The sequence below is a fragment of the Prionailurus viverrinus genome, chromosome C1 (assembly GCF_022837055.1).
Source record: "Prionailurus viverrinus isolate Anna chromosome C1, UM_Priviv_1.0, whole genome shotgun sequence".
NCBI classification, from domain to species: Eukaryota; Metazoa; Chordata; class Mammalia; order Carnivora; family Felidae; genus Prionailurus; species Prionailurus viverrinus.
The window spans coordinates 19,817,429-19,845,271 of NC_062568.1; the positions used below are offsets into that span (position 1 = coordinate 19,817,429).

At 34.4% G+C, this 27,843-nt stretch overlaps 1 protein-coding gene across 1 annotated transcript in view; it reads left to right on the forward strand.

The window, feature by feature from the left end:
• ERBB4 (erb-b2 receptor tyrosine kinase 4) overlaps window positions 1-27,843 on the forward strand; it is a 1,149,310-nt gene that overhangs the window by 612,445 nt on the left and 509,022 nt on the right. The window contains exon 3 of the mRNA XM_047868778.1: window positions 1,279-1,465. Within this exon, the coding sequence (XP_047724734.1) occupies window positions 1,279-1,465 (187 nt within the window). The remainder of the gene's footprint in view (window positions 1-1,278; window positions 1,466-27,843) is intronic.

Below are 27,843 nucleotides of genomic sequence, written 5' to 3' on the forward strand. Positions count from 1 at the left end.
GTTTGGAGATCATCCAACTTGAAAGTAGATAAAGTCACCAAGGGAATGAGAGAGGATAGATAAGATAAGAGGTCTAAACTGACATGAAATTGATATTAAAATAACATCAAACAGGAGCACCTAGGTGGCTCAGTTGGTCAAGCATCCAGCTCTTGGTTTCATCTCGGGTCATGATCTCATGGTTCGTGAGTTTGAACCCCACATTGGGCTATGTCATGACAGCTCAGAGCCTGCTTGGGATTCTCTCTCTCTCCCTCTGCCCCTCCCTTGATTACTCTCTCTCTCTCAAAAGAAATAAAGTTATTTTTTAAAATAACATCTTCGGGGCGCCTGGGTGGCGCAGTCGGTTAAGCGTCCGACTTCAGCCAGGTCACGATCTCGCGGTCCGTGAGTTCGAGCCCCGCGTCGGGCTCTGGGCTGATGGCTCAGAGCCTGGAGCCTGTTTCCGATTCTGTGTCTCCCTCTCTCTCTGCCCCTCCCCCGTTCATGCTCTGTCTCTCTCTGTCCCAAAAATAAATAAACGTTGAAAAAAAAATTTTAAAATAACATCTTCAAACATTTTACCACTTTTGTATATTTATTTTTTTAAATCTTATTGCATATGTTCATAACTGTCATGATCTTGTTTATTTTACTGAAAAACTGTAATTTTAGATGAAGCCTGAGGGCTGTTTTTTGTGACTTTTTTTGCTTTAAAAAGGTGTTACAATCCTTCCAGTCATTAGTTATATTATATTAAACAATAGACAGTAAAAATAAAAATTGTAGTTGTAATTAAATTAGAGATCATTATCAGTCTTTAAAACGTATTTTTCATATATGGGTTTCCCAGAGATGTATATGTTAACTTTGATAACTATAGCATTAAGCTACAAACTAATGCAGCTTTGTTTTATTTGTGATAAGCTCATTCATTTGCTTTTTTTTTTTTTTTAATAAAAAGTTAGGTTGATGGCTAGGCATTCTTACCGAACCTTAGTCTTTCAAAGAATGAGATATTTATTCCTTAAATTATATTCAAATTCTAGGTAGGAAGAATGTTTCATCAAAAATATCCATTATTTTACTGTAAACACACTTCGGACTTTTCTAACCCTCTGCTATCTGTGATCTTATATTATCCAAGTAATTATTTACGATATAATGTGGAAATTAGTGTATTAAATTAAAAGCTAAAAAGTAGAATTGAATAACTTATTTTAATCTAAATGACAACATAAACATACTGACAAATAATCTCTAATTTTTTAACAAAAGGAATTGTTTGTGTCTTTTCAGTCTATTCGAGAAGTTACAGGCTACGTGTTAGTGGCTCTTAATCAGTTTCGCTACCTGCCTCTGGAGAATTTACGCATTATCCGTGGAACAAAACTTTATGAGGATCGATATGCCTTGGCAGTATTTTTAAACTACAGAAAAGATGGGAACTTTGGACTTCAAGAACTTGGACTAAAGAACTTGACAGGTAAGGAAAATATACAAAATTTCAAATATGCTTTCATTATCAATATAATGCAATAGGCATGCACATATGTGTGTATGGTTACTGTAGTATGTGTTGTATTCAGGAACACTATAAAGGACTTAAATATCTACTACTTACTCATTTTATGGGAAATAATGCCTTGCGATGCCCTTGCTTTTATTTACAGGTATTGTAAGTGCAGTCTGAAGGATACCATAATACTGTATCTCAGCTGAACAGAAGTACATACTAAGGAAATGCTCAGTGACTGAAAACTGAGATAGGAAGCAGGTTTAAGAATGCTATGTTTGGTGGTCTCAGGTGAACAGTGGACCATATCATCAAATCTCTGTAATAAATAACACCATAACCCTCACTCTCGTTGGAGCTCAGTAAATATACAGCCTTTATATCTACCCCCACTCATCTAGTTTTTTTGCACAATCCCTTATTTTTCGAAAACATAGCTAATTTATTAATTTAATTTTGACTTATCTTATTCAGTAACTCACTAAATGCCATTAGAAATTGTTTCTTAGAATGCTTCAATTTCGTCAGTGATTTACCCCCAGCCCAAGATGGGAAAAAGGTAATTGTTAACAGCCTAAAATTATCATCCTGCTCCAAAAAACAAACAAAACAAAACAGAAAAAACACTCTGTAGGAATTTGTTTTGTAAGCTGGTCCTCACAATCCTGCAGATATCTTTTCAGTCCCTGTAGTTCATAGTTCACAAAGGCTATGGTAGGAGGTTTGGAACAAGGTTTCTAATCATGAATTTTGCTATTCGTGCCTATAAACAAGTAGTGCTAATTAGTAACTATCATTTCATAGTGGGATAAAGGAGTTTAAACTATGAATTTAACCTAAATTAATATCATATATATTTTCATCAAAATATGTAATGATTTTATGTGTTTTTGAGGCCACTCAGTGGTAATGTTTCTTGATATTAAGATATTTAAATTAAAATTGCCTTCAAATACTAAATAAAAATAAGATTGATATTTTCAGGTTACTAAAATTATTTGTTTTGTTCATTGACAGTGGTTATAAATATATAATTTTAAGTTAGAAATAGCTACATAGTTGGCCAAACATGTGAACTAAATTTGGATATTTTGGATGAAGAAAGGAAGACTGATTATATAACTTATTTTGATCATGATTGCTATAGAATTGATGACATAATGGTAAATGCAAATTATTCAGAATTTATAGAATCCTTCATTAACATTTTACTTTTTTATTCTTTCCTTTCAAATATAGTTTTTTTTACTGAAGAACAGAGTTTTTGGCTAAATTGCTACTTGCAGGGAAATAATGATAGGAAGAAGAATTTTAGAAATGCAATGGATAGAGAAAAAATGAATGATTAAAGTAGGAATCTAAAAATAATATGATCTGGTTAAAACTTTCATAGGAAGAATTATAGCTTATTAAATGACTTTTCCTCTATTTACATTAAAGAAAAAAATGAAAATATTTTAAACATTTTATAGTACATGAATTATGTTATTCTATAATATGTTCTACTTGAACAATCTTTGCATACAGAAAATCAGTCTTTAAAGAGCTTTCTCCTTGGGATGCCTGGTTAGCTCAGTTGGTTAAGTGCCCGACTCTTGGTTTCAGCTCAAGTCATGATCTCACAGTTTCTGAGTTCAAGCCCTGGGTGGGACTCTGTGCTGACAGTACAGAGCCTGCTAGGGATTCTCTCTCTCCCTCCCTCTCTGCCCTTCCCCTGTTCATGCTCACTCAGTCTCTCAAAATAAATAAACTTAAAAAGAAATAAGGAGCCCTCCTACTTATTATTAATTTAACATTAGTACTACTAAAATATGTTTTAAGTTATTCAATCAAAATTATGCCACACTTAAACATACTTTATTTATTAAGTGAGCTCACACTGTGATTGCTTATGATTATGACAGTTAGTTTATGTCATACCAAAACACAACACTGTTATTTCAAGAACATTATTCCCTATTCTGCCAGAAAGTCTTATAATACTTTTGGTGCGTGCATTAGTAGAAATGAGTAAATAATAAGTGGCTAAGAGAATGAGTTGATTGTTTAGGAAAAAAAAAATAATGTATTTGTTCAAGAGTTATTATTCATTTCTTTTTGAATATGAAGAAAATTTCAATATAATAAACAATGGAAAATTTAGACAATTTGGAAATTTTCCAGGCATATTATATATTTATTAGGTGGCTGAGAATTACATTTGAACATCAGTCTAGAGCCACTGATCTTACTCTATGTAATTGGGTCAATAGTGTAACTCCAATTTTGAAAATCAGAAGTCACTCAGTAAGCATGATTCTGTTTGTGTAAGAATATATGAGGAAAGATTGAAGACACCTAACTGTTCATATAAACAGGAATTGGGGAAGAAATGTGCTCTTTAGCAGTATCTTAAAGAGCTAAGTGTTCTAGGTAACTAGCAAACATTGCAGTTGACTTCAGATAAGATTGTTTTGTGTTTTGGAAAGGTATTTGTTTTATCTTATTTGTTTATATGCTATACAAAGCAAGCTGATAAAAATTAAAAACAATTTAAGTGTTATATTAAGTGTAGGGCTAGAGGGCTGGCCTTAATTTTAGGCTTATCTTGTAATATGAAGGTAAATAGAGAACATGCTGAGTAGTCAGATATCTCATTATTTAATTGCCCTACTGAATTAAAATTTTATCCCAGTCTTTTTTGTTTGTTTGTTTAAACTGTTTATTTTTGAGAAGGAAAACAGTAGGTGAGCGGGGGAGGGGCAAAGAGAGGAGACACAGAATCCAAAGCAGGCTTCAGGTTCTGAGCTGTCAGCACAGAGCCTGATGCAGGGGTCAAACTCATGATCCTTGAAATCATGGCTTGAGCTGAAGTTGGACACTTAACTGACTGAGCCACCCATGTGCCTCTAAAATTTTAACTCAGTTCTTAAAGCACCAACTGCTCCTCAGCATCACCTGGGTACAATTACAAATGCAAATTTTTGGGCCTTACCTGAGACCTAATGCATCAGAAAGTCTTGTGATGGAGCCCATCAATATGTGTTTTAAGGATCTTTTCAGTGATTCTAATGAATGTAATGAATTAGAACAGAGAAACACTGTTCTAATTAAATGTATGTTACCAAGAGATGGTAGTATAATGTCTAGTTAACCTCTTTACATTTACTTTCTAAGTAATTTTCATTTATTTATCATCCCCTAGAGAATGGGACAGAGAACAGATAAGTTTGTGCTTTAATGGTGGAAAATACTCCTTTGGTTGTGGTGAGAATGGAAAGAACATAGTAGGAACCTGGATGGAAACATGGGTATGAAAGAGCTCAGAGAGGGGAAGATGCTGGGAATAAATTTTCTTCTGTATTGCCATTTGTCAACTTTGCATAATGGTAAACTATTACAGGGACAATAATAATCATGGAGAATTTTCTTTTTAAGCAAAATTTTATTTTTAAGCACTTTCAACAAGATAAATAACAAATACTAGTTGTAGGAATAGGAAGTATGCAATGTTGTGACAAAGAATTTTGAGGTTAAGATTTCAAAGCTTTTGTATATGTATATATGTATATATACATATATACACGTGTGTGTGTGTGTGTGTGTGTGTATGTGTGTGTGTAATTTTTGTTTCTCCTGAAATCTTTTTGCAGTGTTGACCTTGGAATAATACACCTTTATTATTTATTACAGTTGTCTCCTTCAAACTATCTTTGTGTAAAATGGATATTCAGTTAACATGAGGACTGTCATATATAAGGGTTAATGGTTGGATGCCACTTAACACACACATAAATTAACTTTGACCTTACACATTCTTATTAATTAGCTTGATGTTCGCCAAAAGCTATTCTTTGGACTATAAACATGACTATAGATCTTACTTAGATACTTTCATTTTGGTTGTACCCAAAGACAAGAAACACACTTAAACATATTTTCTGGATAAAGAAGAAAATTTGTTTGACTGCTACTGCTCACATTTCCCTGATCCGTTATCAGTTAGGTCCAGGAGAGTGGAGAAGAGTCAGATTCTCTAAGCTAAGGATATGCCGCACAATCTAAAAGGGAATGACGAACTGTCTTGGCAGTCTCTAGGTGCCCTATTATGCTGGGTCATCATTTCTGATCAGGAGCGAGACCATATTTCTGTCAATGTGTCCTTCAGGCATGTGATCATCTTGAGGCCATTGGGAATGACAGTACTGAATCAGAGGAGCACAAAACTGGAGAGATTTCATTATTTCCTTTGTTAAGGTCACTTGCATATATATGGCTGTGTGGATTTTATTAATCATTCCCACAATGATGTTCTGCTGATTTTTTTTATCATATCCTTCTTAACCAAATATTCTTATTCTGAATTCAAACTATCTAATATATTCAAACATAAAATATATTTACAACTTTAATTCTATGAGCTTCTACTTATTTAGTTACCTGTCTGGCCAGAATTTAAAGATTATTTTATTATATGGGGCATAAAAATGCTATTATATTCTCCTTTCTAGAATTTTATAAAATTACTTCATCTGGATAATATTATACAATTTTTTATCTCTATGTGCTATTGTAGATATGAAGGAGTTTTTGAGAAATACCTATGTTCATATCTATACTACTGTTCATATTCTATTTATGCAATGATAACCCGGGTACAAATTTAATATATAAAAAAAGTGCATTTTTCTCATCAAATTTCACCTTGAATATTTTAATTCTCATTTTATGAATTATGAGAATATCTATTTTGAGTAGATGAAACTTGAGGGGATATCAACATACAATTTATGTTTCCCAAATATTAGCCAAGTACTCTATATATTTTCAGACCAACGCATTTATGTATTAGTACCTTTACTATTTTATTGCTATTCTAATTGTTTGGTTAAGTATGTACTGCATCATCTTGATTAGATTATTATTTGATATGTTAACAAACATCTTAAACAAAAAATAAAATGCTTAAGTTTTGTTTTTGTTTTTGTTTTTGTTTTTTTAGGGAGCCCACAATAATAATGGAAAGACATATTAAGTTTACTGAGTTCTGGTAGAGTGAAAACAAAATGAAATGCTTAGTTCAGGAGATACATCTGATGTAACAACATTTACGTCTCTTAAACCCTTTCAGCATTATTCAGTGGTGGTCAAATAAATAACCTGACTTTGAAATGGACAGGCCATCTGCAATTGGCTCCATGTATCTCAAATGGGAGTGCAATTTAAAAAAGACCTGTTCAAATGTTAGATCAGAACTTACAAACTGAGTGTCTCTCTGAGGCCTAGATTCTTCATCTTTAAAATTGAGAAGAAAATTCTACCTCACAATGTTTTTATAGACATTAAAGAATTAAAGCTGAGAGCTTGTCAAACACAGTACCTTTCACAGAGAGGAGGCTTAGAAAACTTTCGTTTTCTTTCTCTGCATTGTTTTGTTTTTAGCTTTTCTTTGTGTCAACACACTGACAAAACAAATGTACCAGTTTCTGCATATTCAGATAGGTTTCTCTTGCTTCAATGGGGCTTTGAAAAGCGAACTGTTTAGACAAAAAGATGCTCCAAATTTCAATGTCTCTTCAGATACCACTTTGAAGCTACTTTATGTATAAGATCTATTTTTCTGGCAGGGGAGAAGCCTGAGGCTTTTCTTTGTCTACTCTCAGTATGATCCCTGTCTTCGGTACTTCATAGCACTTCTCTCCTGTCTTTCAGTGCTCACGCCAAGCACCTGTTACCCCAGCTCTTCATTTCAAATCTCCATCATCACGTTTCACCCTTCATTGGCCCTGACATTTGCCTTGACCTAGACAAGAGACATATCCATTCTGAGTTCGTTTTCTGACATTAGAGTTGCTAAGCATTCTTCAACTGTTCTGTGAAAGGTCTTAGTAATGTTTGAATGAGTTCAACCAGCCTAGTTCAGGGGTTATTGTTAAATACAGTGTTTGACAAAGGTGCTGCTAATATTTACATAAGAAGAACTACTCAGCATATAGTGAATATCTGAAGACAAAAACAATTCCAAGAGTAATACTGGCCTAAAGATAAATTACTTGGAAAATAATTTGATCAAAACTAACCTATAGTGAAAATCTTGGGAGACAGATGGTATCAGTGAGGAGTGGCACATTCTTATGAAGGCATCAATTTTTAGATCAGGTCTGCAATTTCTAAAAATGATACTCTAATCTTTCATAGTTTTAAAGAAGACTGCTTGCCTGTCATGTCAGACAATGTGCATTAAGTGGAAGAAGGGAAACCATAATGATATATTTCAGTGTATAGGCAAAACAGAAACATATTTGAAAGTAAATGTTTTAAATATGAGACAAGTTAGAGGGGCCATTCCAGCAAATTTCTAGGACCCATTCTTGGCTTCAGATAACTGATGAGTGAATTTGTGGAATTGAATGAAAGTAAAATGGGAATTCCTTCTCCTGTGGTACCACTCACCAGAGAGAATATTTGTACTAGAGAAATAGGCATGAGATGGTGGGATTTCCAGGGAATGGAACCATTCCTTCTCCTCTAACTCACATGTTTTCAGTCATGAGTATCAAGATAATCTGCTCAGGTCATAAGCAACCTCGTCGATTAATGTCCCATTCAGGGATCCTGAAGTGGTCCTATTCTCTGACCTACATTCTTTTTAATCCCTATAGCATTTGTAGGAAAAATATTGGAAGAAACCTAACATTATGGGAGTCTTTCAGGAAAATTCTCTCCTTGAGACTTTAAACCTCAATCATCATTCTTTGTTGTCCCTAAGATACATGAAAAACTGAAGATTTCCTTTCCTAAGAGAGAAAGCATACATATTCTAGGGAAAAAAACAAACAAACATATGAAGTCGAAAAACTCCTTTATTAAAGTTCATTAGTTGGGAAAATGTGCTTGTTTGCTTATAACATTTATAATATAGAGGAGAATCTTTGCTCCTCAGGGTCCCAAATGCAATAAGGGAAATTGGCTAGTGATCACTATATGTCCATGATTTCACTCCAAGGAAAGCAGTAACAAACACATTAGAATATCTACCTCCTTACCCTCATCCCAGGACATTATCTTTGTTGGTACTTCAGACACTCATCTGTAAAGAATTGGTAAATTATTGTCTATCTATCTATTTATCATCTATCTATAGTGATAGATAGACATGGGTATATAAAATATAATATGGAGAAATTGATTCACACACAGCTTCTTCATGCTGATCTGGGAAATATCTTCATTGTAATTTTACATCTGAGAAACTAGACCTAAAGTCTTGTGGCTAATAAAGGCTCCTTGTTCTAGACTTTAGATTTATTTTCCATCTCCTTACATTGTGTCATTCCTAAGAAATGTTTAGGATAGTTTCTCCAGGTTAGACTATACTCAGTGAAATATTAAATTGGCCAAAAGCATACATAATTCAAAATTTAAACAGGAGGCCTTAAGATTGTATTTTAGAAAGAACTTTCTGGGGCGCCTGGGTGGCGCAGTCGGTTAAGCGTCCAACTTCAGCCAGGTCACGATCTCGCGGTCCGTGAGTTCGAGCCCCGCATCGGGCTCTGGGCTGATGGCTCAGAGCCTGGAGCCTGTTTCCGATTCTGTGTCTCCCTCTCTCTCTGCCCCTCCCCCGTTCATGCTCTGTCTCTCTCTGTCCCAAAAATAAATAAACGTTGAAAAAAAAAATTAAAAAAAAAAAAAAAAAGAAAGAACTTTCTGACTTTACTTGTATAATATTTGAATACATCATGAATGTATGTGTGAAAAATGGTGGTAAGTTGACAATAAAACAAACAAACACACAAAATGACACTATTGTATATACTGGATTTGATTTACAAATATCAGATCTATTAACTAATTTTATAGCTACTGCCATTCAACTATGAATTTTTATTTTTTATTTTTTTTAAGTTTTATTATTTTTGAGAGAGAGACAGAGCGTGAGTGGAAGAGGGGCAGAGAGAGGGAGACACAGAATCTGAAGCAGGCTCCAGGCTCTGAGCTGTCAGCACAGAGCCCAACATGGGGCTTGAACCCATGAAGCACGAGATCATGACCTGAGCCCAAGTCAGATGCTTAACTGACTGAGCCACCCAGGTGCCTCGATTTTTATTTTTTTAAAGTTTTTTAATTAAAAAGATTTTTTGTTTACTTATTTTAAGAGAGAGAGAGAGAGAGAGAGAGAGAGAGAGAGAGCGCGAGCAAAATCAGGGGAGGGGCAGAGAGAGAGGGAGAGAGAGAATCCCAAGCAGGACCTGCACTGATGTGTGGAGCCTGACACATGGCTCAAACTCACAAACTGCAATATCATGACCTGAGCTGAAACCAAGAGTTGGGCACTCAACTGACTGAGTCACCCAGGCACCCCTCAACTATGGCTTTTTAAAAATCAAGGTTATTATATATTTAGTCATAACTCACATTTATTAATAGACTCAATTTTACTGGTAAAAAGTTAAGGATTCTTTTGGAAAATTACATCAATTCAAATATTTGTTAGCTTTGTTTTTCTCCACTTGTAAATTCAAGACATTGTGCTGAGATAGGAGTTATTCTAAATTATCTCTACATACCTGTCTTCTCTCAGTAAATATTATATTTCTGACAAATATTTACCTACCAACTGCAATGTGAACACATTGGGGAAGCATTTTCCCCAATTCTTATATTATTTATAGGCAAGCATTTCCATGGGGTCAAGAGCCTCCATTTTAATCTGTTTTACCTTGAAAAACATCACTTGTCCTATAGAACTCTCTGTGATGATGGAAACAATCAATATGTCTGCACAACTGAGTAGCCAGTAGCCACATATGTCTGGCTACTAAGAACTTGAATGTGGCTAGTACAATGGAAGAAATGAATTTCTTCTTTTATTTACTTTTAATTCATTTTAATTTAAATAGCCACATGTGGCTAGTGGTGATGATATTAAACAGTGTAGCATTAAAGGGACAGCGTCTTTTACTGAACCCAGTGCAGTAGGTAAGGATATTTACAAGCAGAATCGTGGAGAATCAAAGCATAGGCTCTGAATTGAGACCCCTTCCCTTCAAATCCTCTTATTCAGCTTTCTAAACCTCAGTTTCTGCATCTTTAAATGAGTATAATGGGAGCCCTCTGTTTGTAAGATGGTTGTGAAAGTTAAATTATAAATTATAAAAATAGCATTAAGTGCAGTTCCTGCAATAAGTGATATTTATTATTATTTGAGAAGTATGCTTTTGGTAAGATTAATAGACATGGCCTATTTTTACAATCATTGAAAGCATGTTAGGCTTATATAATCAAATTGTGAGATACAAAATGTGTCATTTATGATTTGGGACCTGACCAGATTTTATATTTGAGTAAGCTGGGTTCTGGATAGCATGAGCTGTTTCTTAATGTGCGTTAAGCTCTAGTTATTATAAAAGATTTTCTGTTTGTCAGAAATGTGACTTTCAAAACATGAGATTTTTACTCTCATCTTCAGTTTCCACAGTTTAGTTATCTAGTTATAAGTAGGTCCCAATGTCAATTTCTTAAATGACTTTATTGAAAGAAATAAGAATTAGGAGATTAAAATAATTTTTTAGCAGAGAAACTATATTGAAAATTCTGTTGAGGATTCTTTTTGGCATAAACAATGCCCATATATTTAGGAGTCTCTATTCCATATTGAAAGTTTATATTTATAACATAGTATTTATTTAATAACAAATAAGTCACAAAAATTCTTCTATAAAATATTTTATCAAATAGAGGTCTGCCATATTTCATCAAATCTAAGTCACCATCAATTATAAGAAATATTTATTGGTCATTGTTTGCAGGCCACACTAACAAGAGAAAAAGTGAAAGCTCAACTTAACTGTAAAAGATTTTATGATGAATCAGGATTTAGAGATATTAAATATGAAAAATGCATTGTAGAATTGATAATATACAGGAGCTCCTGGGTGGCTCAGTTGGTTAAGCATCTGACTCTTGGTTTTTGCTCAGGGCATGATCTTATGGTTCATGGGATTGAGCCCTGGGTCAGGCTTCACGCTGACAGCATGAGCCTGCTTGGGATTCTGTCTCTCCCTCTCACTCTGTGCCTTCTTCTCTCAAAATAAATAAACATTAAAAAAATAGAATTGATAATATACAATAATATGTAAAGAGATAGAGGTATAACAAACCTCTTCATTTCCTACAATTACAGCAACATAGCTGCTCTTCTGATGGTAAAACTGTTTACTGTGAAAGTATATCAAACAAGTTATAATAGAAATGGCCAACATTTCATAAATGATGAATGGAATTTTCCATTTATCTGTATCTATCCAGGAATAGATAAATATAAATTTCCATGGCTCAACACCTTTTGATCTAATAAATGTTACTAACCTGGAAATTTGAATTATGTTTTTTTTCTGTTGCTCTTGTGAGTTACTTGATTTATTGACTCCATTGGCAAAAAAGATGAGAATATAGTTCAACGGCAAAAAATAAAATGCTTATTCTAGGAATTTTCCTTAAACTTTGTTCTCTTAGTAACACACATCAACTGGAACTTAGGATGGTTATAGGATATGAGAAGTTAAAGAGGGTTTTCACTTGTAGCTTCTTTACTAGTCTACCTGGAAGTACAATACAATGCTATTCTCATTATAGCTCTCATAATATTTTTTCTCCCCTTACCCTTATATTTGTTACCCATTTTGGGAAATATATTTTCTATTTTTAACTATAATTTTCTCATAGGCTAAGTCAGATTGTTTTGGTTATTGAATCATAACAACCATGACAATTTTGAGGAATATTTACAGAGGAAAGTGAAGAGAAATGGTGAACCATAACATTTTCCTTTCTTCTAAGACCATTCAAAATTACTCAATTTCATTTGCTCTGAGATGCAAAATAGAGGTTTGGTTTTGTGTATCAGTAATGTTGTACAAAGCTGATATCAGAAAAAGCATTTTTGACTGTCAATCTATGAAATAAAGGGATTTCAAATTTTAATTATATTTTTAATGACATTTAATGGGCATATTCTGGCAACTGTTGACAAAGAATATATTTTAGTTTTAATGTTCCCCAATTCTGTAAACACTGTACTTTAATATTTGGAGGGGTTATTTTATATTGTATATATTATATATCTGGTGATGTCCCATGAAAAATCCTATTATAAATTCCAGCTTTTAACTACATGTATTATCAGAATTCTTTTAGTCTGTGTGCCTTTTGTTTTGAAGACTTTACCTGTCCCTTTTAGCATAATAAATCTAGAACACAAACTAAAAAAAAATTATATATGGCTTAGTAGAGCCCAAGATATATGTGCTATTAATAATAATAATATCCACAATTAATATGAATTTATTATGTAGAAGTCAATTATTTACAAATTACCAATTAATAGGTCATTGTGGTTATTTCCATTTTGAAAATAGAGAACTGCAGTTTTAAAACAATGGATAATATGCCACAGAGTACACAGTGATTTATGGAGTTCAGAGTTGAAACCAGGTAGTAGAATTCCAAATTTTCCTTGTATCACCATGTTATAGAGATTATGAAAAGGTGGAAAATCACATGAAGCTGAACTTTTTCATCTTCTGCTATGTGTTAATTAGCTGACAATCTAAAAATGACTCATATGATCCAGGTATCACTTCTTCAACGTAGTCTTACCTTTTTATTTCTTAATGAGGCTTTATTTAGTATAGATACTTTACCTAAAAAGGTAAATGATTATAGAAGAGATTCATGTTGCATAAGTAGGTTGAATTATTATAATATTGAAAAGTATCTTGTTAGGCATTTTGTGTTTACTCCTATAGATATGTGAAACTAAAATGAGAGAGTGTAGTAGCAGAATTAAATTAAATGCCCTAATTGGGAATTGACTTCATGACCTTTCCTTTATTAATACTAGAATTAAAAATAGCAGACAAATAACTGTATTTGGGGTATGCTTTACTTTGTTTTGATTTAGCTCTAGAAGTTGTGTATTGTGTCAAGATAAGCGTTTTGTCCTTGTCTTTAGTCTAGTGATCTTTCTACCATATTATTCCAAAAGTATGACTTTATTCAAGGTACTAGAGGGAGATAGCAATTTAAAAGATTTAAATATATATATATATATATATATATATATATATGTATGTATACAGATACATATATATATACACACATGCATATATATATATGGATATGTGTGTGTGTGTATATATATATATACATATATATATATATACATATATATATATATGGCAATCTCTATGTGCTTACATATGCATTTGCGTTTATTAATGGGAAGAAAATGAAACAATAAATTCTGGAGTTCATGTGTAACTCAATTGTAATCCAAATTCACCAATTATCTACAAAAAGCTATGAAATGTGACATGAGCTTTATAGTGTTGTTTAAAGAAAATGGTTTAGTACATTTTGAAAGGAAAATATGGAAAAGATAATGAAGCAGGACTTGGCATATCTATAGATATATCTTTTATATAGCATAGGTAGAAAAATGAAATGAAGCAGGGAAGCAGCCTATGTTATTGCTGTCACTTTTCACATAGTGAATGTGTGGCTGAATTTCACACCTATGCATTACATTGTCATTTCATGTAGTTAGAAATTACATGTCATAATGATAAATCTTTGCAATTAAAATTGTATCATGCTTCAAATTCAGGCCTGTGGTGCTCAGGGAAAAGGGGTGAATCAAGAATTAGTGTCTTGGTTCAAGTGCCTCTTAAAAATTAAGAAAATCTAAATATCATCTTTGTAAAATAAATACATCAGAGGTCACAATATAGGTTATCAACTCCTTTGTGATTTCATTGAAGATCACCTGCATAATTTAAGTAGTTATTCAATTGTTTTATGTATTTAATATGTATGACTATGCACAGTGGCTTCTTACATTAGAATTGGTTGATTATTAAATGTAAAGTATTGAAAAATACTTGAAACTTAATAGTATTTGTTGAGCCAACTCATGTCAGTTTTGATGTCTGATTTAAATTTAATCAGGGAAAGACTCAATGTAAGTTTTCAGTTCATTTACATTTTAATCCATAAAAATATGGCTGAGAGATTTTCGATACCGGAGAAGACATAAAACATTTTCCTTCTGAATCACAAAATCCTAGATTTTTAAAGAAGAAATAAACAATAATATGTAATCCTCAAATTAATAGAAAGAAAAGTTCCAAAACTATAGTGTGTTTCTAAAGTTCACATGTATAGATAAATACAAAATGGCAGGCTCCAAAATGGTTTTCTTTCTGAAAAATATATCTAATTATAATTGCAAATGACTACTTAAGCCACCTAGTTTGTCCTGTAGAAAAGTCCTTTGAAAAAAATGCATTAAAATCAGTGAGATACAAAGGGCAAACAGTTGAAAATCCATACATGTCTATAATGTTTGTGTAAGTTAAGAGCCAACTCTGTTGCATTTATAGTTCTCTGATTAGCATTTCACCGATGAGAAAATGTAAAACAATCACAGAGAATTAAGTGCCTTTTCTTGTATCCAAGACATACTCTACATTTCAGCATAAAGTCAGAAATAGTTTTGGGGAGGGCAGAGTAACAAAAATGGAGCTCAGAAATAAAATGATTGAAAGATACTTGATTCAGAGGTATAACTTTTGCTTAAGAATGTGGATTTATTATCACAATTCAAATCTAGTCTGTGTGTTCTACATGAGAAGGTATGTCCTAGAATATGAAAACATTTCGAACATACTTTCTTCTTGTCCCAACAGCATGAAAAAGTAGAAAGAATCTGAGCTCTGAAAACTGATACCTTTAAAATTTCATACTAGCATTACATATGATAAGGGAAATGTCAAAACATCTAAGTGTTGTCCATCAGTTTCCTCATCTGAAAATGAGAATTGAATGGGAAAAAAATGCATGCAAGCAACCTACAATAGAGATGAGCAAAAAAGAGATGTTAGTACCCTTCCCATTTCCCCCTATAGTATTTAAAAGTATGAAGTTTTGGGGTGCCTGGGTGGCTCCGTCGGTTAAACGCGTCTGACTTTGGCTCAGGTCATGATCTCACAGTTTATGAGTTTGAGCTCCACATGGGTCTCTGTGCTGACATCCCAGAGCCTGGACCCTGCTTCAGATCCGTGACTTCCTCTCTCTCTGCCCCTCCCCCACTCGCACTCTGTCTCTGTCTCTCTCAAAAATAAATAAAATGTTAAAAAATTTTTAGGGGCGCCTGGGTGGCGCAGTCGGTTAAGCATCCGACTTCAGCCAGGTCATGATCTCGCGATCCGTGAGTTCGAGCCCCGCGTCCGGCTCTGGGCTGATGGCTCAGAGCCTGGAGCCTGTTTCCGATTCTGTGTCTCCCTCTCTCTCTGCCCCTCCCCCGTTCATGCTCTCTCTCTGTCCCAAAAATAAATAAACGTTGAGAAAAAAAATTAAAAAAAATTTTTTTTAAAAAGTATTAAGATTTGTAGTTGATCTTTGCCACATCTATATAAGCTGTGTTCTTTATCACTTCTTTGTTGACAGATGAATTTGATTTTATTTAGTAAAGCCTAATCTCACTAGCAACCAAAAGATTCATATTCTCATCCCACTTTACCTTACTTAAATCACCTAAGACCTCTTGCAGTGAGTTATCAATTTTGAAATGAAAGAAGCTTCTTTTCTTCTTCTTCTTCTTCTTCTTCTTCTTCTTCTTCTTCTTCTCCTTCTCCTTCTCCTTCTTCTTCTTTTCTTTTATCAGTTATAATACCGACCTGCTGCCTATCTTCCTGGAAAATTCTAAGGGAAAGTGTGAGTCACTTTTTCTAAGTGGTCCACTTCCGTTTTTCGCACAAATGAAGACATGATATTAACCCTTCCAAATCAGTAGAGAATGATACTGCAGTTTTAATTTCTGGACACTTGGGAACTGAGGCTCAAGCGTTTAATTAAAAATGCAACTCCATGTGAGTATGTAGGGATCTCTGTTAGGGTTTAATTGTTCAGTGTATATTCATTTCCTAGTACAGGGATAACAACATGCTATAGCAATGATATCCACATACATTTACATTTAGCTATGTGTCATTAAAGGTAGACCTATTATTGGTTTAATAAATTGTTTTGCTTCCTTGCTAAGACAGTGAAACCTCAGGAAAACAAAACAAAACACCTTTGGATGACTTTTAGGGAGGAAAAAAACCCAAACATTAGCTGAGCAACAAAACCAATTTAGTTGGTTTTAAATACGGAGTTTAAGCCAAGGTGTCCCAGTGGTGCCAAGCAAATCCTATTCGTTTTTGTTCATTTCTTAATTTCTTAGTTCCTCTCGAAGTATTCAAATGTCCCTGCTGGGGAGAGCTACCAATTCAGCTAAGAATGTGTTTCCCCAGAAATTACTTTTATACTGTATCTAAAACTCATTAATCATTGCTTCCTTTTAAATCCCCATTACACAAGAAAGCCTGGGATTTGAATGCCTAGATATTTCATACTTAGTTCTAAATAAGCAGAAACAATACAAAGTATATTTTTCACTTCTCACATGCTGAATTTGCAGTAAGGATATTTTGATGACTTATTTTAAATAGCTAAAATCTATTTAAAGGGTATTGTCTGGGGGCTTTTAAAAATAATTAAAACACCTACTTATTGTTTGCTTGAGAACTTGAACTTCTAACGAAAGGGCAGGTTAGTGCTAATAGTGTTTTTGGTAGCTCAATTGCTCTAGCATGGCTGGGTCTCTCTGTCAGTTTGTGAAAAAGAAGTCAACCATGTGCTGTGAAAACAGTGGAGATGTGAGACACCTGCAGAGAATCAGCTTGGTTTCCAGACTCAGTAGCCACATGAAGCTTGGGGTTGCGTTCTAAAATTAGAATCCTTACTTCAAAGATAAAGGCTTAGGGAAGGCATCTTGGTGGTATTTTACATATGTTTGTAGACTTATTTCATATGTTTGTATGTATTATTTTACGCCATAAATAAGATAGAGTAATCGACAGCTTAGAACCCTGATTGCATAGAACTGCTGTACAACTTTCAACATAGGTTTTATTTCTACATGCAAGACCAAGGCTTTTTAACATAAAGCAAATAATGACCATGGCTCTCTTTTCTGATTGGAGTGAAAGCATATTTAATAACTATTTCTGTATTTTTGCTTCTAATCAATTCTGCAACTGAAAACTTGTAGTGTGTAAAACATTACTCTTTGTGTTAGATTACTGAATCAGTATTCTGTAAAATTATTGCAATAATAAATCCATACAGGTGAACAGGTCCTATCCATTTCAAAGTTTTAAAAAGAAAAATAAACACTGACACATGCCCAGAACAAAGCAAAAGACAAATTAAAAGACCAAAGAGAGACATAGAAAAATAGGTTCATAAATAAATAATAGAAAAAGAGGCTATGTATGTATGTGTGTATATATAGATAATATCTCTCTCCATATAAATATATAGATATGTGAATTTGTTTATATACATATATGCACACATACACAGACACATACATATATTAATGTGTGTGTATATAGTTTCTAACTATGATGCATAACTGTACACATTGTGTATCAGTGGCACATATCCAAGGCACAAGATAATCAAAGAGCTATAACCCTGCTTTTCTAATCATGATCTGAAATAATATTTGGCTTCTAAGAATTCATCTTCATATAAAATTAATTTTATAGAAAACAGTATGCAATTCAATACATGGAATGGCAAATGAGTAATCCATATGTGTTTATATCTATCAACATGGCACTGAAACCTTTTGTGTGTTGGGAAATGTGCCCGCAGGCTGAAATGAATGTACAAAGGCATCACATGGGGAGAACATGCTGGAGGGGTTTTATTTGATGTTTTCAAAGTGCTCTAGGGTCTGTCTTGCAAGAGCCCTTTCGGTTTTCTTTCTTTTTTAATTTTTTTAAATTTTTTTCTTTTTTTTTTATGTTTTTAAAACACATGGCTTTCTTTTGAAACATCCTGGCAAGAGAAAGAGTAAAAGAGTATATTACAAATGAACTATGAGGTCGTATTCTCCCCCTCTCTCTCCTATCTCTTTCTCTCACAAACACACACAACTCTTTCGCTCTCTGAGACTCCTCTTTTGCTTTCTCTCTTCCTCTCTCACCAAAGATAAATACCCAACTTCTGTTTGTGTATCTACAGAGATAGCTGCCACAGTCTATGGTCAGGATTTGTGAAATCACATACCCAGAATTTGAGATCACAAACTGTTAACTAAGGACGGAGTAAAGTCAGATAGCACTGAAGTGAATGCCTATTATATTCACCTAAGCTTTCTTTTTTACTTATTGGTTTATGTACTTATTTATTTAAAACCATTAGAAGATTTAGGGGCGCCTGGGTGGTCCAGCTGGTTGAGTGTCCTACTTCAGCTCATGTCATGATCTCACAGTTGGTGAGTTCGAGCCCACATCAGGCTCTTGTGCTGACAGCTCAGAGCCTGGAGCCTGCTTTAGATTCTGTATCTCCCTCTCTCTCTGCTCCTCCCCCTGGCACTCTGTCTCTCTCTCAAAAATAAGTAAACGTTAAAAAAATTTAAAAAATATTATAAGATTTATACTTATCTTCTAACAAAGGGGAACAATTAAAAACACTCTGTCCCTTGCACACTTCATCTAAATCATCAAAGGTTGAAACCAGGCTTCAGATCATCCTAGAACATCCTAAAACATTGTTTTGAGAGCTATAGATTAGGAGGTCATGTTCTGCTAAATGTCTTTTTCAACACACCATATAAAGCTAAGATTTATTTTTAAAATGACAAAATTCAACATTTCTAGAAGTGATTTGTGTAATTATTACTTTGCAAGACAAATATAGGTTTGTTATCATACTAATATCATTTTCTTGTCATAAGTCCTTTATTTTAAAGCTGGATGACCATGGAAAGCTTAATACATCATTATTCATAATACTGAGCTTGCAAAGGATAAATGCGTCTTGAAAGTTGATGGTAAGAGAGGCGCTCTCTTTCCTCCCAGGAAGAAAGCATGCTGCTAAACCTCTGTTTGCACACAAAAGATTTTTTCCGAAGAGTTTATTGCTCTGTGGCTTCTGGCTTCGAAGTCAGAAGTCTCTTACCAGGGTAGCCCCTAGGCTGGCATTTGATAACAGTGAACAAACAGGTGCAGACCTCTGTTTTCACATTGCTGGCTCATCCTCATGACAATGCTAGCATTGTTCCCTGGGGTGGGTCATGGAGGCTGCGGCGGGGGGGGGGGGGGGGGGGGGGTGAGGGGCTCTGCTGAGAACAAACCCACTCTTGATAAAAGGTTATAATTATTATTCTCAGGAAAAATCCAAAATTAGAACTCTACATACAGATGAAGTTCAGGGCATGAAATTTAACAGGACTTTTTTCACTCACACAGAGGTCTCAGTGAAATTTAACAAATCATCAGTGCCCTGCCTGTGTCCTTAGTGAATCATTTTTGCCACTATGGGGTTGTGTGAATATTCTAAGCGTGCGACCCATGTTAAATGGTGTTGTTTTGGAGCAGACCTGTTTCAGAATTCCAGAAAGATAGAAAATACTTAAATTTTCTCTTCTCTGTCTGAGTACCTTAGAATTATGTGTTAAATGAATGTCACTGATGTACTACTGCATGCATTATAAAAGAAGATTGATCTATTTAATAGAAGAGACTACATAGTAAATACTAACATTATTATGGGCATTATATATGCTAAAATACTGTGTACTATTAGAGTATTTACTGTGTAAATACTGAAGATTGCAAAATAAAATAATATTGTTATTTTGCTAACAGTTATGCTGATTGAGTAGTATTTACATTCTGAAAGTATCCTATGCTAGAGATGGAAGGGACCAACTCCCTAATTTACAAATAAAACCAACCAACCAGTATAGTAAGGCTTAGAGTAGAAGAATGCCTTTTCAAAGGGCACACAGTTATAGTCATTGTGTAAAACTTGATTGTTTTAGACTTCATCTAATATTTTATTTTGTTCACTTTACATTAGTGCTTCCCAGAATCTAAAGTTTATATGGCTGTCATACTTTTCTGCTTGAAGGCATTTTGTTGATGTGGAGCCTGGTGATTGTCTCTGTTTACTTTAGAATCCCATTATTTACAGAAATCATCCAGGAGATGAAACATTCTCATTATTTCAGAAGCCAGGAGTAAACACAAATGTCCTTTCCTTGCTTTGGTCGTAGTATTATACCTTTACATTCTGAAAAAGTGTAGTACCTATTACTTCTAATTAATGAAATGAGGCTAAACACATATTTTTTGTGTGTAAAATAGATTATATTCATATTATATTTAAGCTTTTATATTAAGTCATTTATTTTAACTTATTAAAAACAAATATCTTCGGCATTTACTTTTAAATCCTGGCACAATATGCTTTAACCAATAAGTCACTGTTTTCATTCTGCCCTTAACCATTCTGTCTTCTACAACCTGAACCTATCAATAATTGCAGCACGTGTGTTAAGAGATATAGTTTAGTCAAGTCCTACTTGCAGTCATCTACATTCCTATAATTAAACCAAATATCACCTCTATTAAAATTTCGTACCCCATTTACCTTCAAGTCCATGTTCTCATCAAGAAAGTAGTTTGGCTTTCTCGTGCATGGCTTAGGAAATATTGCTCATTACATTAAAAGTAATATTCAATGTTTGCAAGGTCTTTGGTATTAGTACTCGGTGGTGTAGATTAATACCATATTGACTCAGTATCACCTAAGACAGAACAGCTCTGGCAAGGGAAGTGAGTAAGCAGTGACTAGGGAGCAGGTTAGGAAACTTCTGGTTTGCTGGTGAAAGAAGGGGTAACTGGGTTGTATGATGATAGAAGGGGCCTCTCATGGAGCAAAATAAGAGTGTAAATTACCTCGGCAAGAAACTGGATTGAGCGTGTAGTAAATGTTCTAAAATAAGGAAATATAGATAGGGATGGGATAAACACAAAGTGATTTTTTTCCTCATTCATTTTTAGGGGTTGAATGGGTTGAGTAGAGATGGAGAGACTTGTAACAGCTGTCATATAATCATATGTCTGTGTTTACTGAGTCTTTGGGCAGCATGTGTGGGTCATTAGGAAGAGGACCTTTATGAAAGAAGATTGAATTAAATTAGTTACTGAGATGAAAGGAGTTAACTTCTATAAAATTCCATTCATGGTAGCCAGAATTCAACATCTTATGTCCTTCTACTTATAATGTATTTGAATTAGGGCAAGTGGCATGGGAGCATATGGAAGGGTGGTCCTAGAGTAAATGGTGAAGATGCTGTGCTGAGTCTTAAGGAAATAGTAGGACTGGGGTAAATCCTTGTTAAGTCAGATAAAAGGTTTAAAGTAGGTATGGTGGAGACAATTAGTTGCTCACCAATATCTTTTTCTTTTTTTTACCCCACTCTGAGGAGACAGAACAAATTTCCCAGTCTCCTTTTCCCTTAAATTTGGTTATATAACTAAGTTTAAGTCAACTAAATGGAAATGAAAATATCATGGGCCACTTTTAAACCTAGTCTATAAAAGGATTTAGAGTATGATCCCCCTGTCCTCCCCAACCCCCCAATGGAAATGACTCCTTGAAAATCATAGGTTCAAGGCTACAGAGTGACCATCTGCCTTGATCCCTGAAAATATGTGGAGTAGAGGTCCCTGTCTGCTATGGCAAACCCTTGCCCACCATACCCTTACATACCCCTTCCAAAAGGAGTATGTAAATACTTCTTAGATTCACATAAGCAATTTATAACTCATATTATATGTTTGGGCCATTATGTATTTTGAATTTTCTTAGCACGGCAACTAATGTTACCCTAACTAATTCTGTGGCTGTGTAGGAAATAAGAAACCTTAACTCTGCTAAAATTCTGACACTGGAGCAGTGGTGTACCAAGGGTAGACTTGTGAGAGCATACATAAGGGGGTACATTGTTGGAGAATATAAAACAAGAAAAGCCAGTCTTTTTTAAAAATTTTCTTTATGTTTTCTTTATTTTTGAGGGAGAGAGAGAGACAGAGTGTGAGCAGGAGAGGGACAAAGAGAGAGGGAGACACAGAATCCAAAGCAGGCTCCAGGCTCTGAGCTGTCAGCACAGAGAGATCATGACCTGAGCCGAAGTTGGATGCTTAACCAACTGAGCCACCCAGATGCCCCCAAAAGCCAGTCTTTTTAATTATTATTATAGACTATGAATTTTAAACCATGTTAGTTATAAAATACACTTTAGTGAAAAATATTGTTTATTGGTCAAAATTCTAAAAACTGCTATGGTAACTGTTGAGTTTTAAAAATATATATGCAAGCTTTAAATTGACACAACTTATTTATCTTTTACTAAATATTGTTTCTATGGAAATAATTTGGAGACCTCCTAGTTCTACAACTGACCCCTTTACACAGAGACTTGATTGAACACTTTAAAGAGTAAATTTGGGGGCGCCTGGGTGGCTCAGTCACTTGGGCATCTGACTTCAGCTGAGTTCATGATCTCGCAGTCCATGAGTTCGAGCCCCGTGTCGGGCACTGGGCTGATGGCTCAGAGCCTGGAGCCTGCTTCCAATTCTGTGTCTCCCTCTCACTCTGCCCCTACCCCGTTCATGCTCTGTCTCTCTCTGTCTCAAAAATAAATAAACATTAAAAACAATAAAGAGTAAATTTGTTCAAAATGATTTAAAAGTTTTCTGGGTACAGTTCATGTGACCAGCCTGTGTGCTATTACATATCCCTGTGTTTAATCCCCCTGTGGTTATGGTAGTACATATATTACTGTAGTTTCAAAATTAACAATGAAAGCACTGCTGCATGATTATAAAGATGAAGCTTGAGTTATTTCAAGTCTATTATTCTATGTGATTACTTGGGGTCCTTTGTGGTTAAATGTATAAAATAATAAAACAGTGCAAACTACAAGATATAATAATTTATTTGGTAACTGACAAATTCCAGGTCACACGTAAAACTTGTTTAATTGATCTTAAATAATATCTTACAAATTTAAATTTATTCTTCATTTTCTACCAATTATTTTAAACCAAAGAACAAATCAAGAAAATAATGATTGCCACATGATTATTGATGAAAATAATTTTGTCACACAGAGAAAGGTGTTTGCTCAGAGTATCAAATGCATTAGATACACCACTACATTAGAGAACATTTTTTTCCTACTTGACACATTCTTTAAGTTCTACTACAAAATACATATAAAATAAGTATAAATATAAAATAAATAAGTATATAAAATGGCTAAAAACCATTGTCCATTGCAATAGATTGCATAATGAATGTTCTACATTCGTAGCATTTGTTTATATGGGGCACTGGGTAGGGCAGTGTGAGTACAGCTTTATCAACACTACTGTGGGACTTCATTCAAAAGCATCTAGTCAGTATTATCAAGGTAATATAATATGTAGTTAAACAGTCATGGGTCAACTTCCAGCTTGGCTCTAACTTCAATATCACCAAATTTTAGAGGCTTAAAGTAGGATCTGTAAAGGGAACCAATGTTTCTTGAGTGTCTACTATATATTCCCTTTCATTTGATTTTTCTCAGTGAACGTATTTATAGATTAGGTTTGCTTGTCACTTAGCATAACTGAAATTGGAATTTCAGACCTTCTGCCTCCAAGGCCCAAGACCTAGCATTGCCCGACTCACATTAATGTCTCATAAATGGCACCTTTGGAGTGCAATCATTTGCTTTCTCCACTCTGCCACAGATAAGCTGGACCACTTGGAAAATCCCTTGGGATGAAATAGGTCCCAGTAAATATTTGCTGAAAGCTTGTAAAATGTGGCCAAAAAGACTTAGATGAATTGGTCAGCTTCACATTGTTCCTTTGCCATCTAAAAAAGAGTATAATCCATTTCTATTGATTCTTCACTTACAACATTACAGAAAATCATTTGCTTTTGAAGAGAGCATATGCAGGAGACATAATTAGGTACTTTGAAATGCCAAATATTCTGTTACAACATGCACATGTTATTTTTTTCAATTTAACAATTTTGCCAATAATTTTGAAGTTTCTAAACCTTACATGATAAAGGAAAATAAGCCTACAAACTAGCAGTAGTTCTAGTCAAGCATGTTTTATTGGCTTTGGTCACCAAACTGAAGTGTTCTCTTTCCACAAGCTCAACTCAACATTACATTTTAATGAATTTTGCACAACAAACAGCTTCACCCAATATATGCTCCAACTTTTTCAAGAAAAAGAAAATAGCTATGGCAAGAGAATTGGTAATCAGTGCATTAAATTAAAAATAATAATGCAATGATGTATTATTTATAATAATATAAATATTATAAATATATATTTATAATAATATAATATAAATATAATATAAATATTATTTATAATATTTATAATACATTATTTATAATAATGCAGTGATGTATTATTTAAGATCATGATAGGAAAAGGAATGAGAACTTACTACATAGAAAGTAATTTGGTATTCACAGAAGCAAAAATGATTTCTTAGTCTATATTTCAGAGAGTCTAAATTCAAATTGTAGTATTTTCCACTGTAAATATTTATGTGCCCTGTGTGAAGTTGGTTCTTATTTTAGAGGTACTTAGTTATGCCTGACATTATATTTTCTGGTAATGTCTACCAGCTTATGGCCAACAACATAGAATTGAAAAGATAGCTAATATATAAGGAGATGTAAAGAAAAAATAAGTTGTGTGTGTGTGTGTGTGTGTGTGTGTGTGTGTGTGTGTGTGTGTCTGTGTCTGTGTCCTGCTGACTACACAGCTGTGATATCAGCCTTGTCAAGGCTGGCACTTATGTGGCCTTCAGACATTCTTCGTCATAGTCGACTGACTTAACTACCTCCCTTCAGCAATTCTTTGTCTCTCCCTCCACAATAGATCACAGTTTTCTTTGGCCTTTGCCTTCAGCTGGCTGTGAAGCTTGAAATTCCTTAGCACTGCATTTCAGTTTTATCTGGTCCTACTTAATTGAGGCAAGGAGTAGAGTTTAAGGTTAAATGCAGAATATTACAAGATGAGTTCCTCCAATTAAAAAGTAAGTTTGTTGCATTCTGGAATCAACAGTACAAAAGAAAAAAAAATGGATGAAATGGAAATGCCTTCCTATTTCACTTTTCTCTATTTATTGTGAAAGAGTATACATATTGCTAAGATAAAACAAAAAAGCGCCATAATCTCAGATAATACTAAATATCACTGCATATTTATTTACATAATTTTAAAAAGCAGTCGTATTTTGGTTCCAGTGTGTTTTCATTCCATCTTTCAAAAATAATAGGGGCAAGAAAAGGTTAGCAGTGTTTACATCTTTGACAAAAATACCAGGTCACCCTTTCCAGGGTTTATCTCTCGGTAAAATCTCACTAATATTAGTGCCTGTTTAGCAAGAAAGATTTTATAAAGAAGTATTTTTCTACCAACTAGATGGCTGATAGTAGTCAGTGTCTTCTCTCTGTGCAAATGATTTCCAACTGCACTTGAATTTCAAAGCTTTATTATTACCTTTGACTTGAAGACTCTTATTGATTATATGATGCAAAAGAAATGTTCCACAATATTTATTGTTCTGTCATTAAGCAGTTATTACTTATCAATTTTTAACCACCCTCTCAATCTCAAACACACCACTAATGCCATGAAAAGAGAAAAAAAAACACTTTTCATCCAAAGATTTAGAAATAACGGTAGCTTGGAGAAGGAAACGGATGGATGGGAATAAAGATGAGGACTCAGTCCTGGCCCTTTTTCTGTCTCTGTTAAGATCACTTAAAAAAAAAATAACGTTTATTTATTATTGAGAGACAGAGTGAGACAGAGCATTAGCATGGGAGGGGCAGAGAGAGGTGGAGACACAGAATCTGAAGCAGGCTCCAGGCTCTGAGCTGCCAGCACAGAGCCCAACGCAGGGCTCAAACCTACCAACTGCAAGATGATGACCTGAGCCGAAGTTGGACACTGAACCGACTGAGCCACCCAGGCGCCCCTCTGTTAAGATCACTTTTGTTTCACTTCCTTTACATTGAAAGAACTGATGTCAGTTATGTCATTTTTTCTTACTAGAAATATGTGACTCGTAGTCATGTGACCATGACCAAAGAGATAATACCAACTTACTCCTGCTCATATCCCACACTTTGTCCAGTGTTTTTATTTTATTTACTTTTTTTATTTCTCTCTGTATACCATGAGGTGTATTACCTTTGTTTCACCTGTCTAAACATAATCTATAGCAAATTACTATATTCATTTTACTGAGTTAGTATGTATCTAGCAGTCTTGATGAAATGTATGTTATATATAATATTCAAATAATAACTTTAATTTTGTATCTGCTCTCTATTTTTTAATGTCTAAATTTTACTGGATAACAAATGAATGTAATATAACCTTTTCTCAGTGAAAATTTATGGCATTCCCTGTTATCACACGAATCCCTGGAAAACTATCTGATTGCAAATGTGTCATTCTTCAAGGTCTGGTATATGTTATGGCCTCCTTACCAGCAGCCTCAAGATACCCAGAGTTACCACTGGACTGTAGAGAACTAATTTGAGCAAACTTTTCCAAAAATCTATTAATAAGAGCCCAGACAAAGGAACCTAATATGGGGTTTCCATGAGAATGGCAAACTTGATAAAGCTGCTTTTTTTGGAACAATAATCAGTTTAAACCTAGGTTATGAGTAACTTTCACAAGCCAGATTTGCTTCTGGACATTCAGGAGATGGCATGTCTCTACACACCACCTCTTAGATTCGCTTGAGCATGTCCATTTTCTGCTGCTCAGTAAGACAGTACAAGGTATACTCTCCCCTCCCATCTTAATAAGGCCTATTGCCCTAAGCCTTGCCTAATGTTTGTAGTTTATAACTCTTTACTTTGGATTTCCCTGTGGCTGTCCACTGTCTTACAACCAGACTTACTCAGAGTTATATGTTACCATTTTCTCCCATTCTATTTTCATACCATTCGACCAAATTATTTTTTTTCAAGTATGCCAAATTATTTTTTTCTATGTTGTAAAATCCAATGGGACTGTCATCTCCCATCACCTGTTAACATGTTATGCATCCTCTGATGGATGGATATCCTCTCAGGATATTTGTGTTCAGTCTCTTTGACAGGCCTATTCTCCTCTATTTGATCTACAGACATTGTACTTATTTGTTTGCAAAAAAATTAGTGTTGGGGTGCCTGGGTGACTCAGTTGGTTAGGCGTCCAACTTCAGCTCAGGTCACGATCTCTCAGTTTGTGGATTTAAACCCCATGTCAGGCTCTGTGCTGACAGTTCAGAGCCCGGAGACTGCTTCAGATTCTGTATCTCCCTCTCTCTCTGCCCCTCTCCTGTTCACACTTTGTCTCATTCTCTCTCTGTCTCTC